This window comes from Coregonus clupeaformis, chromosome 34, assembly GCF_020615455.1.
Source record: "Coregonus clupeaformis isolate EN_2021a chromosome 34, ASM2061545v1, whole genome shotgun sequence".
In the NCBI taxonomy this organism is placed as follows: domain Eukaryota; kingdom Metazoa; phylum Chordata; class Actinopteri; order Salmoniformes; family Salmonidae; genus Coregonus; species Coregonus clupeaformis.
Window position 1 is genome coordinate 28,578,013 of NC_059225.1, and position 15,717 is coordinate 28,593,729.

At 40.3% G+C, this 15,717-nt stretch overlaps 1 protein-coding gene across 2 annotated transcripts; it reads left to right on the forward strand.

Annotated features, from left to right (window-relative positions):
- Window positions 1-365: 365 nt before the first annotated feature.
- LOC121549979 (cytochrome b5) lies at window positions 366-14,972 on the forward strand. Of its 2 annotated transcripts, XM_041862018.1 has the most exons (5): window positions 369-640; window positions 6,689-6,817; window positions 13,530-13,559; window positions 13,850-13,872; window positions 14,498-14,972. In XM_041862018.1, the coding sequence occupies exons 1-5, from the start codon at window positions 506-508 to the stop codon at window positions 14,580-14,582; spliced, it is 402 nt and encodes a 133-aa protein (XP_041717952.1). In that variant the 5' UTR covers window positions 369-505; the 3' UTR covers window positions 14,583-14,972. The 2 variants fall into 2 exon arrangements, with proteins under 2 accessions (XP_041717953.1, XP_041717952.1); XM_041862019.1 differs by lacking the exon at window positions 13,530-13,559 and having other exon boundaries at window positions 366-640.
- The last annotated feature ends 745 nt before the right edge of the window (window positions 14,973-15,717 follow it).

Sequence of the window (15,717 nt, forward strand, 5' to 3'; positions counted from 1 at the left end):
ATACTGTATTTTTGTTTTGTTTTTATATATTTATTGTTTTACATTTGAATATAGAGTAGCCCAAACAACAAATAGTTAGACCTGCACGTCCCACATTTCGTTATTTTGTTGAATATGTTTGGTATAATGCAATAGGCCTACATAATGCACAGGTAGAAAGGCGTGCCCATCAGTTTAATTGCATGCGAAATAAATCCTCCAGATGAATTTTTATGAACTTTAGCCTAGTCATTATCCTGAACGGGTTTTTCTCTTCAGGGACAGACTGACATGGATTACACCAATAAGAGAGCCTCCGAATGAAAAGGAAATATAAAAAGAACCAATCACCGCAATCATGTGTAAATCTGGGGAGGTTCCTGATACTACCAGGACCTACAATCGAAACTCTGAACTCTGTTGATACGTGTGTGCCTGCAGTCACTGCTTCGAATTATTTGATAGATTGTAACATACTTCTGTTCTGGATTCACATTCATATCAGATATATTTATTGAAAAGATAAATGGAGGATAAAGGCGAGAACGGACACGCTGTAAAATACTACCGACTGTCGGAAATCGAGGAACGGAATTCATTCAAGAGTACATGGATTATAATCAAGCATAAAGTCTACGATGTCACCACATTTCTGGAGGAGGTGAGAAAATTGGGCTACACGAATGGTTCATTTTATAGCCCATCAAATTTTACTTGATTTAGGCTGATCCATAATAGCCATCAACAGGTCAATTTTTCTCAGTAATCATCCATGGCAACATTTCATACCATTGTGTGCGAAGTCAATAAATACTTTTTTATTATGGAGGATAGGGAGATCAGCGCACGAACGTTGGACTTAAAAAAATTTTTTTTTATCTTACACGCTTGATTTGTTACCCGAACTATAAACCTGGCCTCAAAGACTAGACGTAACACAGTAAACGTAAATCTGTTACATTCAAATTAGTATGATAGCCTATGTTATGTTTCTTATGGTTACATAAGGCAGAAGGTTACTTAACCCTGACCTAGTCCACAGTATTACAGTAGTAGATCAGAGGACAGCATGTAGTGTTAGGGTTTAACCCTGACCTAGTCCACAGTATTACAGTAGTAGATCAGAGGACAGCATGTAGAGTGTTAGGGTTTAACTATAGTTTTTTGACACACCTGTGCTTCACACGGTGATGTCATTTTGAACATTGAATAGCTCCCTGTGTGTTTATGCTAGAGACTTACCATTTATTGTAGTAGCTGCAGTGGCTGCAGTATAGAGCTCTTCACGGATGCACCTGTACCTGAATACCCGAGACCAGATCCGGGACCCGTCTGGGTCGGATCTGATATGATTGTCACGGGTCTCGGGTATGTGTAATTTTAACTGACCCGTACAGATCTGAATGTGACTGCTGCAGTAGAGGGAGGGAGAGACATTGTATAATTTATGCTGCTATTCTTTGCTTTTCATGAGTGGCGCGTGTCGCTTGTTGTTGTAGAGGATCTACGGTCATAGAGCCTCCGTGTGTGGCAAAAGTTAGGGAATATCTCATCAATGGAGGAAGATGGAATTAAAATGATGGAATTAAAAGTTAAAGGAGAAGGATAGGCTACAACGACCAAGAGCCAACAGGTAGGCTGCTACTTTATATTCTGAATGGAGTTGTTGTTGTTTGTAACTGTGTTGGACAAGAAAGCGCATGCAGCCTCAATTAGCCTAGCTAGCTAGCTTAACTAGCTTCTCCTGGTTTGATGCAGTCAAGACGGGTACTACGTAATCATATTGGATGATAAATAACCTAGCTATGGCAGCTATTAGTCTATTATAGCGCGAGTCGGCTTGGTTGGTTGCTGTCTCTCATCTCTCCCTCTTCCCTGTTCCCGTGTCACTCGCACACAGCTCCGTTTTTAATAAAGTAGCTTAAAAATGGACTTTTCTGCTTCTTCTCTCACTCGAACTGGGTATAGTGAGTAGTGATGGGGGGAAAAAAACAATACCGATAGATATTGGGATATTATTTTTGTACCTGCATCCAAACTTTTTTTTTTCAGCACTTGTATTTCCATGACTGATCAAAACTTGTTTTCTCATGGCTCTCTCTTGGCTCTCTGCAGCAGACATATAGTGAGCAAGATGTTTGGAACATCGAATCGCAGTAAAATCACAGTATCGAATCACAATAAATATAGAATTGTGAGAATTGCAATTAGGGATGGGCATTTGAACTTTTTTGACTGTTCGAATACTCACATTATTTTTTTTAGAGTACTTGGCCTGCACTGGAAAAAAATATGTGTGCGTTTATCAATATGCCAACCGTGAGCAACAATGGCTTATTTATCATAACCATTACAGATATAGAATCCTAAATGCTGAGTTGCCTCATATATTCAGTAATTTAAGATTCATTTATTGAAACAATATATATTATATTGTGGAAGACAATCTTTAAAAAGGTAGTAACCTCAGCAGTGTGGCACTTGCTTGTAGAAGCCTATGGCTGTGCAATGGCATAGCCTTGTTTTGTTGATTTAGCAGACAACTGTTATTTCCCATCCTTATCACAGTCAAAACACACCTATTTTATAGTAAACAACATGATGTAATATAACAGAATAAAATATAACAGAATAGTGCAAAGTGACGCATATCTTGCATCTGGAAGTTATTCTCAGAGTGCTAATTTGAAAGTGGCTCAATTTGGCGATTTTGAATGACACATTTTTCAGGGTTACAAACCAAAATCTATTATTTTCGATATACAGACGTTCAATTTAGTTTATTCTGCCTGTTCTTTGCAATTAAAAAAATGGATTAACAATTCCACTTTGAACACTGCATGGGGATGAATTATGGCCACGACATCTGTTTGGTGAGTAGGCCTATGCTTAATAATTCTGATGAAAATACGCTCTTTGTCGTTATCAAACTAATATTTTTGCGTATTTTCAGTGCAGAACCTGTCTATGTTTAGGGGGTTATAGCCTAGGCTAATCAATTCTAAATGACACTAATTTGCAAAGTAGGGGTCATCACTAGTTACCACAGCCACAAAGTCATAAACCCTGCCTATTTCTAAAATGTATTTTCTTAAAATCAGATTTTAAACCTAACCATAACCACACTTCTAACCACATGCCTAACCTTAAATTAAGGCCAAAAAGCAAATGTTTGTGTTCATTAATTTTTTACGATATGTGACCCGTTTCAGGAAACTAGGCGTATGTCGCGGGTCACTACTTCACAGGAGAGCCATTTGAACGTAAACTTTAAAAAAAAGTCTAAATGTGTTTTTTGGCAGAAATGCCTTCTCGAACATGTGAACTTTCATGTGCCTTAATAACAAACTTGTATGCCATCTTTAAATACGAATAAAACATTTAAATTACGAGCCTAGTTGGTTTAGCGAAAGAAAAAGACAGCAACCTTCCCACTAGCCATGATTGGCTGAGATAATGAGTGGGCTGGACATGCCGAGAGATGAGTTTGGATTGGTCTGCCATATAGCACGCTTCTGTCTATTTGAGCTGGTCAGTATGTCCTATTTCTGGAGGACTGAGTTTTGAAATCAGTGGAATTTGAGTATGATAGCTAAGGAGATGGAGAAAACACCTCCGGATTACATCTTCAAGCTAAGGGCAACCATGGCATCCGACAGGAGACTCATCTATCCATGAATTATGTATACGGGTAAGATAGTCTAGCTAGCTACATTTTCAGATATTACACGTTTCAAGTTTTGACAGAAAGAGCCATTTGCTTGAGCCTAATGTTAGCTAGCTAACATTGAACCTGGTTGGTTAGCTACCTGCAGATTCATGCAGGGTAGTAATGTCATGAGTTGTGATTATGGTTCATTGTTTACTTAGCTAGCTAGCTACATGTCTTAACAAAAGACTTCACTATGCAAGTAACCATTTCGGGTGCGTTCGTAAATTCAGTCTGGCCATCTACTCCGATTTCAGAGCACTCTCGTCTGAGTGTGCCAGAGCGAAGAATAACTGATGAATTTACGAACGCTCAACACCCGTTGAATACGGCCGGTGTCAGTAAACGTAGTTTAAAAAACATAATTAAGTTGTTGCCAGCAGCACAGTTGCAGTCACCAATGCTGTGGATAACATAACAGCCTAACCAGCTCTGCTAGGGCGAGTAATGTTCAGTGAGCTGTTCTGTCATTTGTGTCTGGAAGTAGCTAGCAAGTTAGCTTGGGTGCTTGACTTCTGTTGTTAGTACAGAACGCTCGGATTAACCCTTAAAGAGATAGGTGGGGCTAAAGCTTAAGAGGGTGTGAACAATGCTGAATGGGTGTAGACAAAGAAGGGCTCTCCAGTAGTAGTACCAAAAGATTCAAAGGTAATTTTCTCAAAAGTGAGTTTACAAGTTTATCAACATTCAAAGCAAAATGACTTTCCCATTGTTCCTCAATTGTAGTGTATGATATACCATTTTGTAGCTCCGAGTCTCTACTTTTATCCAATGTAAAAAACACAAATGTCAAATTTTGCTACATAAGACCAATTTGTGCCGGTCGGTCACACATAGCCAATTTTGACTTTGTGGCTGTGGTAACTAGAGACAACCACAAAGTAGCATTTGCGGAAAATGACGCAATTATTCCAAAACTTCAGCTCATTGTTGGAACACATATTTCCGTACTTCAGTCAACCAGTCCATTTTGAATTTGTGACAAAATTGTAGTCATTTGGCAAGGGATGTAGCTTGTGTATCCCATCTGTTAGATATGACTCCCGAGTGGCGCAGTGGTCTAAGGCACTGCATCGCAGTGCTAGCTGTGCCACTAGAGATCCTGGTTCGAGTCCAGGCTCTGTCGCAGACGGCCGTGACCGGGAGACCCATGGGCGGCGCACAATTGGTCCAGCGTCGTCCAAGGTAGGGGAGGGTTTGGCCAGCAGGGATGTGGGTTCGTTTCCCACGGGGGGCCAGTATAAAAATTAAATAAAAATATCAACAACAAAAAAAATAACATGTATGCATTCACTAACTGTAAGTCGCTCTGGATAAGAGCGTCTGCTAAATGACTAAAATGTAAATGTCAATGTTTTTATAGGCATTTATTTCTGTAGGCACACTCAACACGCGTGTGTAGAGGGAGCGGTCGGAACGCAATTGAGTGAGCCACAGAGGGGAAAGGGGATTTATGGAGCAGAACTGTGTGATGCTTGGCTTCTTTTTAGTTGTGTCCCGCAAATGCACATGTATAAATGGAACGATAGAGTCAAAGCAAATTAACGTTGTCTTCAAGATACAATTTCAACCAAATAGTTTTATAATATTTAAAAAATATATGATCTCTGGTCAATGATCGAGTTTTGACGTCAGTTCGATTACTCATGCCTATCCATAATCGCAATACATATCATATTGGCACCTAATTATCGTGATAATATCGTATTGTGAGATCCCTGGCAATTCCCAGCCCTAAAAGTGAGTGATCATAACCATCACCAATGTCGTTTTCTCTCCTGGGTTTCTTTGCACTTTGGATAGACCTAGCTTATTGTTATTATAATGTGGCCTATTGACAATTAGATAAGGCCAGATAAAATAGTATAAAAATTAGACGAGTAAAGCTAGCTATCTGATCCGTCCTCTGAAAGACTGGGTTCAGTCGAGGACACTGAATATCCCCAACAGCTGGCAAGTCACACTTGTCCTGGTTACAGATTAATTTACCCTTTGGATCAGACAGTACAGGGTAGGTAGCTCAGAGGTGAGGAAGGCAGACCAGTAGGCAGAAGGTCGCTGGTTAAAGTCCTATGCTGGGGTGGGAACTGAACTGGCAATTGGAAGGCTTCTGGTTTCAGACCATATCCCATATCCACTACTGTGTTGCCCTTGAGCAAGAAACATAACCCTTAACTTCTCCAGGGCTTCTCCAGCGCTATGCTGTTGCTGACTCTGTGTTCCCCCAAAATATGTTCTGTGTGTTTCTGGGGATTGGGAGCAGAGCAGTGAAGAGAGATGAAGAGCAATGAAGTACTATTCTATTCTACATTGTTCAATTTGAGTAGGGTAAATAGTAGCGTTCAGTTGGGTTTCATGAGGCTACCTTACACAAGAGTTTATAGTGACATTTTAGGGATTTCTTATTTAGGCCAATAACACTCAATAGGTCAAGCATGATAATTCTTACTGTTCCATCGGGTTCAACCTGTTGTGTACAGTCTCCAAATGTAGGTGTGAGTTCAATACCTTTTCACAAGTTTCTATAATGTTATGCAAAAAAAGCTATACTTATGTGTCTTGAATAACGTGTGTAACTAGCAGAATAGGTTTTGCTGAAAGATGATTGTTAAATATGATTTAAACTTGGATAGTTTACTAAAATTACAAATGTACCTAATCTTGTGGATACCTAGTCCAGTGGTTCCCATACTTTTTTTACTCCGCCAACAAGAAGGGTGTGAACAGTTTGTCTCATGAACAGTGCTTGTGCCCATAGAAGTAGATGTGGCACGGGCATGGAATCTTTCCCAATGCTGGAAGGGGGGCTTGAGTGAAAAAGTTTGGGAACCCCTGCCCTAGTCTATGAACACAGAGAACCAGTGATCCAAGATGTGATTTTGTCTATTTAGCTACAGCTTAGCATTAAGGTTTCAGGTAAAACAATGGGAATGGACTCCTAGAATGCATTTAATAAGCCTAAATTGTATAAAAACAACAACTCTGACATGTATAATACAGCACCCAGGTGGAGAGGAGGTCTTGAGAGAGCAGGCTGGCGGCGACGCCACAGAGAGCTTTGAAGATGTCGGACACTCATCAGATGCCAGGGAGATGGCTGCCAACATGGTCATTGGAGAACTACATCCAGTAAGCACTTATTCAGTACCTTAAACCTATCTTTTTAAAGGCTTTACGAACCTTTTGCCTCTGGGGGTGCTCTTGAGCCAAAAGGGGTCCGTCCCCTAAATCATCAGAAATATTGTCCAGAAATGACCTCATTGGACAGAAAGAGGTATACCCAGTGATGTAGTAGTAAAAATAAATAGGTGGGTAAGCGCTAATCGGCGTTCCCAGTAAGTAATGCTCCCTAAACTTTCAATGCATTTTTCCACTAAAGGTGGGTAAACGCTTGAGGAAAATAAAACTGGTGCGTAGCTCACGTTTTACGTACATTTACCCTCCACTACACCACTGGGTACACCTTCCCACACCCATGAGCAAAAGCAAACATTGTTTGCCTGAAAGATTTGTGGTTTCATCAAACTGTCATGAGATAAAAAAAAAAAATGTAATATTATATCATTTATGAACCATACAGCCAATATTCCACCCAACATTTGATGTAAACCATCGATAATACACTCACCGGACAGTTTACATGGGCTGTGGCTTGCTATATAAAGCAGGCAGACAGGCATCGAGGCATTCAGTTACTGTTAGATTGATCTTTAGAATGGGCAAAATGAGTGACCTAAGCGACTTTGAGCGTGGTATGTGGTTATTGCCAGGCGCGCCGGATCCAGTATCTCACAACTTGTAGAATCAATGCCCCGAACAATTCAGGCTGTTCTGGAGGGAAAGGGGTTCCGACCCAGTACTGGATGGGTGTACCTAATAAACTGTATCTATGATCTATGAAACAATCAGCAACTAAGCTTCCTTTCTGGATCTCTAACAATGGCTAATGCCGGGAGATTCTTCCTGTAAGGAGGGGTGGCGGGTCTTCCTAGTGATATTGGTACATCCATTTGAATTCAATTACATTTTGACAGCATCCCCTTTGATTTAAACAGAACTTCTATACATATTCACTTTTTGAACCTGAGGGCCAAAACATTCAGGAGAAAAGTGCTCAAAGTTGACCTGTTTTGCATACCCCACCCAACCAGCTCTCACAGTCTCACTTCAGAATCCCTGTTCATAACCAAAACCTACTTGAAGGTAAGAGCGCTCACTGTTGCCCCTAGTGGCCGGTTTCCATGTCATCTGTCGACGTCCTCAGACATGGATGGACGTCGAATACTGACTTGTATCATGGGTGACCTGGCTGACCCCACCATGAGACAGCCATGTCTTCATCGCTGGAAAAGATAAACAGTTGACTTTGATATAATTTTAAAAGCTTACAAACAGGGTTGTCAAACAATTTGAAATTATCTTGGAGAAAAAAAAGGTTTTAATAAAAATGATCTAAAAATGCCTAAACTCTGAATTTTTTCATATTTGCTTATGTTGTAGCTTAGACCCTACTTTACATCATCTGAGGTTTTTATATTTTACCCCCCATCAGTTGAGACACAACATGCTTTTGAGTACAGGGTGGGTGTCATTTTAATCATAGAAATAGAACACATAGAATGGAACTATCCCTTCAGACCACTGCAATTAAGCTGGTACACCATATATGTTTTTGTATTTTTATTATTATTATTATTTGTACTTTTACCCCTTTTTTCTCCCCAATTTCATGATATCCAATTGGTAGTTACAGTCTTGTCCCATCGCTGCAACTCCCCTACGGACTCGGGAGAGGCGAAGGTCGAGAGCCGGGCTGCTTCTTGACACACTGCTCGCTTAACCCGGAAGCCAGCTGCACCAATGTGTCAGAGGAAACACCGTCCAGCTGGCGACCGAAGTCAGCTTGCAGGCACCCGGCCTGCCACAAGCAGTCGCTAGAGCACGATGGGATAAGGAAATCCTGGCCGGCCAAACCCTCCCCTACGTATTGGATCACAAAAAAATAAAACTTTTACATTACCGTGTAGTTTACCAATAAAATGGTCTGATGGTGATGTGGATATACAGGGTATAAAGAAATGATCTCACTCCAATAAATGTTAATAGAAAGTTAGCAAAAATAGATAAGATCTTGCTACCATGGAAAGGTAAATACCTGTCTTTGTGGAAAAATCACCCTGATTAACTCTTTAGTAATATCCCAGTTTACCTATTTGCTTATGGTCTTGCCTATACCTAGCGAACAGTTTTTTTTTATTATATGAGAAAACAATTATTCAATTTCATTTGGAACGGCAAGCCAGACAATTAAACGGGCCTGTTTATATAATGAATATGGAGGGCAGAAATTGTTAAATATTAAAGCATTAGACCTCTCACTAAAGGCGTCAGTCATACAAAAGTTATACTTAAAACTAAACTGGTTCTCTAGCAAATTAGTAAGAATGATGTAGAAAATTGTGATACATTTTTTTTTTTATAACAGAATCATTAGATCATTTTGTTTTGGTACTGTCCATATGTAGCTTGTTTTTGGTCACAAGTTCAAGAATGGCTGAAGAATTTTTGTGACACATCACAACACAGTTGAAACATACAGTGGGGAGAACAAGTATTTGATATACAGCCGATTTTGCAGGTTTTCCTACTTACAAAGCATGTAGAGGTCTGTAATTTTTATCATAGGTACACTTCAACTGTGAGAGACGGAATCTAAAACAAAAATCCAGAAAATCACATTGTATGATTTTTAAGTAATTAATTTGCATGTCATAGTTGACGTGTACCTATGATGAAAATTACAGGCCTCTCTCATCTTTTTAAGTGGGAGAACCTGCACAATTGGTGGCTGACTAAATTATTTTTTTCCCCACTGTATATATATGTTTTTTATATTTATATATATACATACATACACACACAGTGAGGGGAAAAAAGTATTTGATCCCCTGCTGATTTTGTACGTTTGCCCACTGACAAAGAAATGATCAGTCTAATTTTAATGGTAGGTTTATTTGAACAGTGAGAGACAGAATAACAACAAAACAATCCAGAAAAACTCATGTCACAAATGTTATAAATTTTTTTGCATTTTAATTAGGGAAATAAGTATTTGACCCCCTCTCAATCAGAAAGATTTCTGGCTCCCAGGTGTCTTTTATACTGGTAACGAGCTGAGATTAGGAGCACACTCTTAAAGGGAGTGCTCCTAATCTCAGCTTGTTACCTGTATAAAAGACACCTGTCCACAGAAGCAATCAATCAATCAGATTCCAAACTCTCCAACCATGGCCAAGACCAAAGAGCTCTCCAAGGATGTCAGGGACAAGACTGTAGACCTACACAAGGCTGGAATGGGCTATAAGACCATCACCAAGCAGCTTGGTGAGAAGGTGACAACAGTTGGTGCGATTATTCGCAAATGGAAGAAACACAAAAGAACTGTCAATCTCCCTCGGCCTGGGGCTCCATGCAAGATCTCACCTCGTGGAGTTGCAATGATCATGGGAACGGTGAGGAATCAGCCCAGAACTACACGGGAGGATCTTGTCAATGATCTCAAGGCATCTGGGACCATAGTCACCAAGAAAACAACTGGTAACACACTACGCCGTGAAGGACTGAAATCCTGCAGCGCCCGCAAGGTCCCCCTGCTCAAGAAAGCACATATACAGGGCCGTCTGAAGTTTGCCAATGAACATCTGAATTATTCAGAGGAGAACTGGGTGAAAGTGTTGTGGTCAGATGAGCCCAAAATCGAGCTCTTTGGCATCAACTCAACTCGCCGTGTTTGGAGGAGGAGGAATGCTGCCTATGACCCCAAGAACACCATCCCCACCGTCAAACATGGAGGTGGAAACATTATGCTTTGGGGGTGTTTTTCTGCTAAGGGGACAGGACAACTTCACCGCATCAAAGGGACGATGGACGGGGCCATGTACCGTCAAATCTTGGGTGAGAACCTCCTTCTCTCAGCCAGGGCATTGAAAATGGGTCGTGGATGGGTATTCCAGCATGACAATGACCCAAAACACACGGCCAAGGCAACAAAGGAGTGGCTCAAGAAGAAGCACATTAAGGTCCTGGAGTGGCCTAGCCAGTCTCCAGACCTTAATCCCATAGAAAATCTGTGGAGGGAGCTGAAGGTTCGAGTTGCCAAACGTCAGCCTCGAAACCTTAATGACTTGGAGAAGATCTGCAAAGAGGAGTGGGACAAAATCCCTCCTGAGATGTGTGCAAACCTGGTGGCCAACTACCAGAAACGTCTGACCTCTGTGATTGCCATCAAGGGTTTTGACACCAAGTACTAAGTCATGTTTTGCAGAGGGGTCAAATACTTATTTCCCTCATTAAAATGCAAATCAATTCTGCATTTTTGACATGCGTTTTTCTGGATTTTGTTGTTATTCTGTCTCTCACTGTTCAAATAAACCTACCATTAAAATTATAGACTGATCATGTCTTTGTCAGTGGGCAAATGTACAAAATCAGCAGGGGATCAAATACTTTTCTCCTGTGTGTGTGTGTGTGTGTGTGTGTGTGTGTGTGTATATTACTGAGTAAACACTAAACAGAAACAAAAAAGACAAAGTCGTGCTGGTCCTTCTGGGGGATTGGAAGTGATGCAGACCATTACATTGATGGAAGCTACAATTTATCTGCAATATTAAAGCCTCATGGGTCTCCCGGTCACGGCCTGCTGTGACACATTCTGGGATCGAACCCGGGTCTGTAGTGAAACCATTTCAATTTTTTATTGAATTCAAATTTAAACTTGTAATTACTACCACAAAGATGGCTGACGGTCCATCCACCGTCGAATGCCAACTTAAATGGTAATGTATATTCTATTATCTATATTTCTATGATTTCAATAGGTTTCGTATGGAGGATTGACAGTATAATTTAAAACAGATATTCTCATTCAAGTCAACATTCTCTGATGTGTGGACCTCCAACCATCTTTTTGGTACCATTTGAAAGGCGAAATTAAAATGTTACCTCCATTGACACCCACCTTGCATTCAAGAGTATGTTGTGTCTCAACCGATGGCAGGCACAACACAAAAACTTCAGATATTGTCAAATAGGCTGTAAACTACAACATATGAAAAAAAATCTAAGTGTACGCGTTTCTAGATAATTGACGTTTTAAGGTTAATAAATTACCAATTTTATTTTAAAAAATCACAATTATTAAATAGTTTGACAATCCTGTTTGTAAGCTTTTAAATTATGTCAATCTCAACCGTTTGTTTATCTTTTCCAGTGATTTAAGACATTGATGTCTTATGGTATGCAAAATAGGGAAACTTTGAGCACTTATATTTCTTGAATGTTTTGGCATTCAGGTCCAAAAAGTCACTTTCTGAGCACTTCTACAATGGCCAATATGTATGGAAGGTTTCGTTCAAAAAAAAAATGGGTGCTGTCAAAAAGTGATTGAATTCAAATGGATTTACCCTGTTACAGTATCCAAAAACCCCATGATGTGGTGTTATTTGGTCATGGGGACGAGAGGTATGTTTAGGGTACTACAGTTTAAATTCTCTAATTTGACATTTCTACAGTATACTAACAACCTGTATACAATTTCTTTGTATCATTTGCGCTACTGGTTCCACTATTATTCCACTGGTAGTGTTTGTTTTAATGAACCCCAAAGGAACAAGTAATTTGTAGGTTTTTATTTTGTTTCTAAGTAAGTACCCGGTCATCTTCTGTACCACAAAATTAAGTATAGTTTTCAGAGTTAGCAGGGCAAGCAGGCACAATTCGTCTGTCTCTTTGGAAGCGTGGGACTGGATTGTCAGAATACAGATTAAAAACAAAACACCCAGACAACCGTTTAGTTACTATTAGACAGCGAGCGCACAGGCCCTTCTTGCACAATACCAACTCACAGTCTCACGTCAGAATTAGACATCTATGTTTCTCAAACGTCAACTTTCGAAATGTTTTAAGGTTAGGCACTAACTCCGAATTTTTAAGGTTAGGCTTAAGTTAAGGCATTAACTCCAAATGCTTAAGTTTAGGCATTAACTCTGAATGGTTAAGGTAAGGGTTAAGGTTTGGGCTTACGCCCCTCTGCCTTCCCCGTCCACAACAGTCTAGCAAACCGAAACCTACTTGAAGGTAAGAGTGCTCACTGTTACCCCTAGTGGCCGGTTTCCACATCATATTCCGACGTCCTCAGACATGGATGAACGTTGAATACTGACTTGTATCACGGGTGACCTGGCTGGTCTTCCTGTGACCTATTGGGTGCGAGGCTGAACACAACAGTGTAGGGTATTGTGATTGTGTTGTCCGCCCTGTTGTGTTCATTGAATGACATTGGCTACCCTTTTATTCTCTGTACGTCATCTTGATTGAATGCAGATGACCATGATATTATGTAGGAAGTTTCAGTGGTCCCATAGTTCTGCTAAAACAGACAACACATCTGTGAGTGTGAAATGTTAGATTTCACAGCATAACATGATGTGTAGGCTACATCATGGCAATGGTATGCAAGATAACTCTTAATTTACATTAGATATATTTGTTGATTTAATGAATCATTCTGGTTTCAATTGGCTGATGTGACACTTAATTGCAAAAAAATCTGTCTAGTTTGTTTTGGTAGACTGCTTTGCTGCAGAGGATAGAAATAATTTAGTTCTCAGCCTTCCTCCACATCTAGTGTAATCTAAACGGGAAGGAAAGCCTGGTCCTACATTTGTCGAACACCTGCCAACTCTCATAGCATAATAAACAACCTCTCTCTCTCTCTCTCTCTCGCTCTCTCTCTCTACCTACCTCCACCCCCTCCTTCTATCTCCTTCACTCTCTCGTGTAGGATGACCGGCCGAAGATTGACAAACCTTCAGTAAGTAAAACTAATTAATGTGGATATCAGGCAACTGTATCTCAAATGTGAAAATTTACGCTACTCATATTCCAGCACACATAGTATGTTTTTGCTCCAACATTAATGAAAGTCACCAACGTTTCGACAGCATGCTGCCTTAATCAAGATTTATTTTGTAAACCATGTAGTTTACATGTACAGCACATCTGACACATTTACACTGCATCATAAATATAGGCCTACTCAAAGATATGGAGACAAACATGTAAATATTTGTGGTGGCCTCACAGAGTTTCCTTTTCTTACAGGAACCAATCAAGGAAACCTCAAGGTACGTAGGCACCCCTGATGCTTTTTTCAGTTTCTTGGTTTTAAATAAGTTAGAATTCATTTTGCAAGTTTGCATCTGAATGAGTAATGGATGCTTCAGATGCTTGTTTGTGTTTATGTAAGGAAATGTGCTTCCTCATATATGTTTAGAATTCTATGGGAGGATTTTTCAAATGCAAGACAGTCCTGCAGTCTGCCCAAACCTATTGTTTAATCCAAAGTTTGAATCGCGTGCCATTGTCTTGCTATTCTGTAAAGTAAGAACTGAAGACACGCGCAATTGGTTGTCGAGGGGCAGACTAACGAAAAACCTACTGCCGATGTTCCCTTGAGCAAGGAACTTAAACCCCTAAACTGCTCATTGGGCACTGCACTGCGGTTGCCCTCTGCTCCAGCCTCTCCAACCTAATGTTTGTTTGTGTGTGTATACCAGAGGGGTTGGGTAAAAGCAGATGACAAATTACCGTCTGGTCAAATAAAGTATCTTATATTTATTCCAGTGATTTAATGGGGAACCAATATTGCTATTCTATGACATTAGGGTTTTATCATCTTTGTACCCTTTCAGCTGACGGTTTTACTGGTGTATTGTATCTGAGCTCTTGTTGTTCCTCTCTCCTCAACAGTTGGTGGACAAACTGGTTGTTCCCCGGTTTGGCTGCGGCTGTCGTCACGGTGATGTACCGCATGTACACGTCCGAGGAGAAGTAACTGCGCCATCCGTCCGTCACCCTTGCCAATCAAATGTCAATCAAAATAACTGGCTTCAGAATGACAGCTACAGAGCCTGCGTTTGATCTCCTGAGAAACCATTGCTGCCTTTTGGGATTTGTACAGCTCATATGCAGTACTACAGTACCCAGGATTCATGTAATGTTTTTCATCCAATCACTCAGAAGTATGTTAATGAAGGCTTATACATTAGTTGTTATTGTGTTAACCTTCTTTTTCAACTCCTGATTTACATATTGATATATACAGTCTTGTGAAAAAGTATGTACACCCCCTGGAAAGTTTGTTTTGTACATATTTGGACAGATGGATATGTAATCTTCACTTCAACACTATTGACAGATAAAGTTAACCTAATTTAACCAATGACACTGAAAGATTATACTTTGCAATCATTTATTCATCAAAAATCAACAGAAATGCAATTCCATAGTGCGGAAAAAATAAGTACACCCCTAGCTTCAATAGCTGGTGTTGCCCCCTTTGGCTGAAATAACTTCATGTAGTCGTTTCTTGTAACTGTCTATCAGTCTCTTACATCGACTGGGAGGAATTTTTGCCCAATCTTCTTTACAGTACTCCTTCAACTGTGTCATGTTCGAGGGCTTTCTTGCATGCACAGCCTGCTTCAAGTCCTCCCACAGCATTTTGACAGGATTGAGATCTGGGTTTGACTCGGCCATTCCATAACATTTCTTATTTTTGAGCCATTCTGTTGTAGCTTTGCTTGTGTGTTTTGGATCATTGTCCTGTTGCAAGATCCATGTTCGGTTCAGCTTCAGCTTTTTGACAGATGGCCTCGCATTCTCCTCAAGAATTCTCTGGTACATTATGGAATTCATGGTTGACTCAATGATGGCAAGTTGGCCTTGCCCTGAGGCAGCAAAGCAGCCCCAGACCACAATGCTACCGCCTCCATGCTTTACGGTTGGTATAAGGTTCTTCTGTTCAAAGGCAGTGTTTCGTTTTCGCCAAACATGGCGTCTTGCATTGCGGCCAAACAACTCCACCTTTGACTCATCTGCCCAGAGTACATTGTTCAGTTAGTTTTGGTCTTTACCCAGGTGTTGTCTGGCAAATGTCAGTCGTGTCTTGATTTTCTTTTTTGAGAACA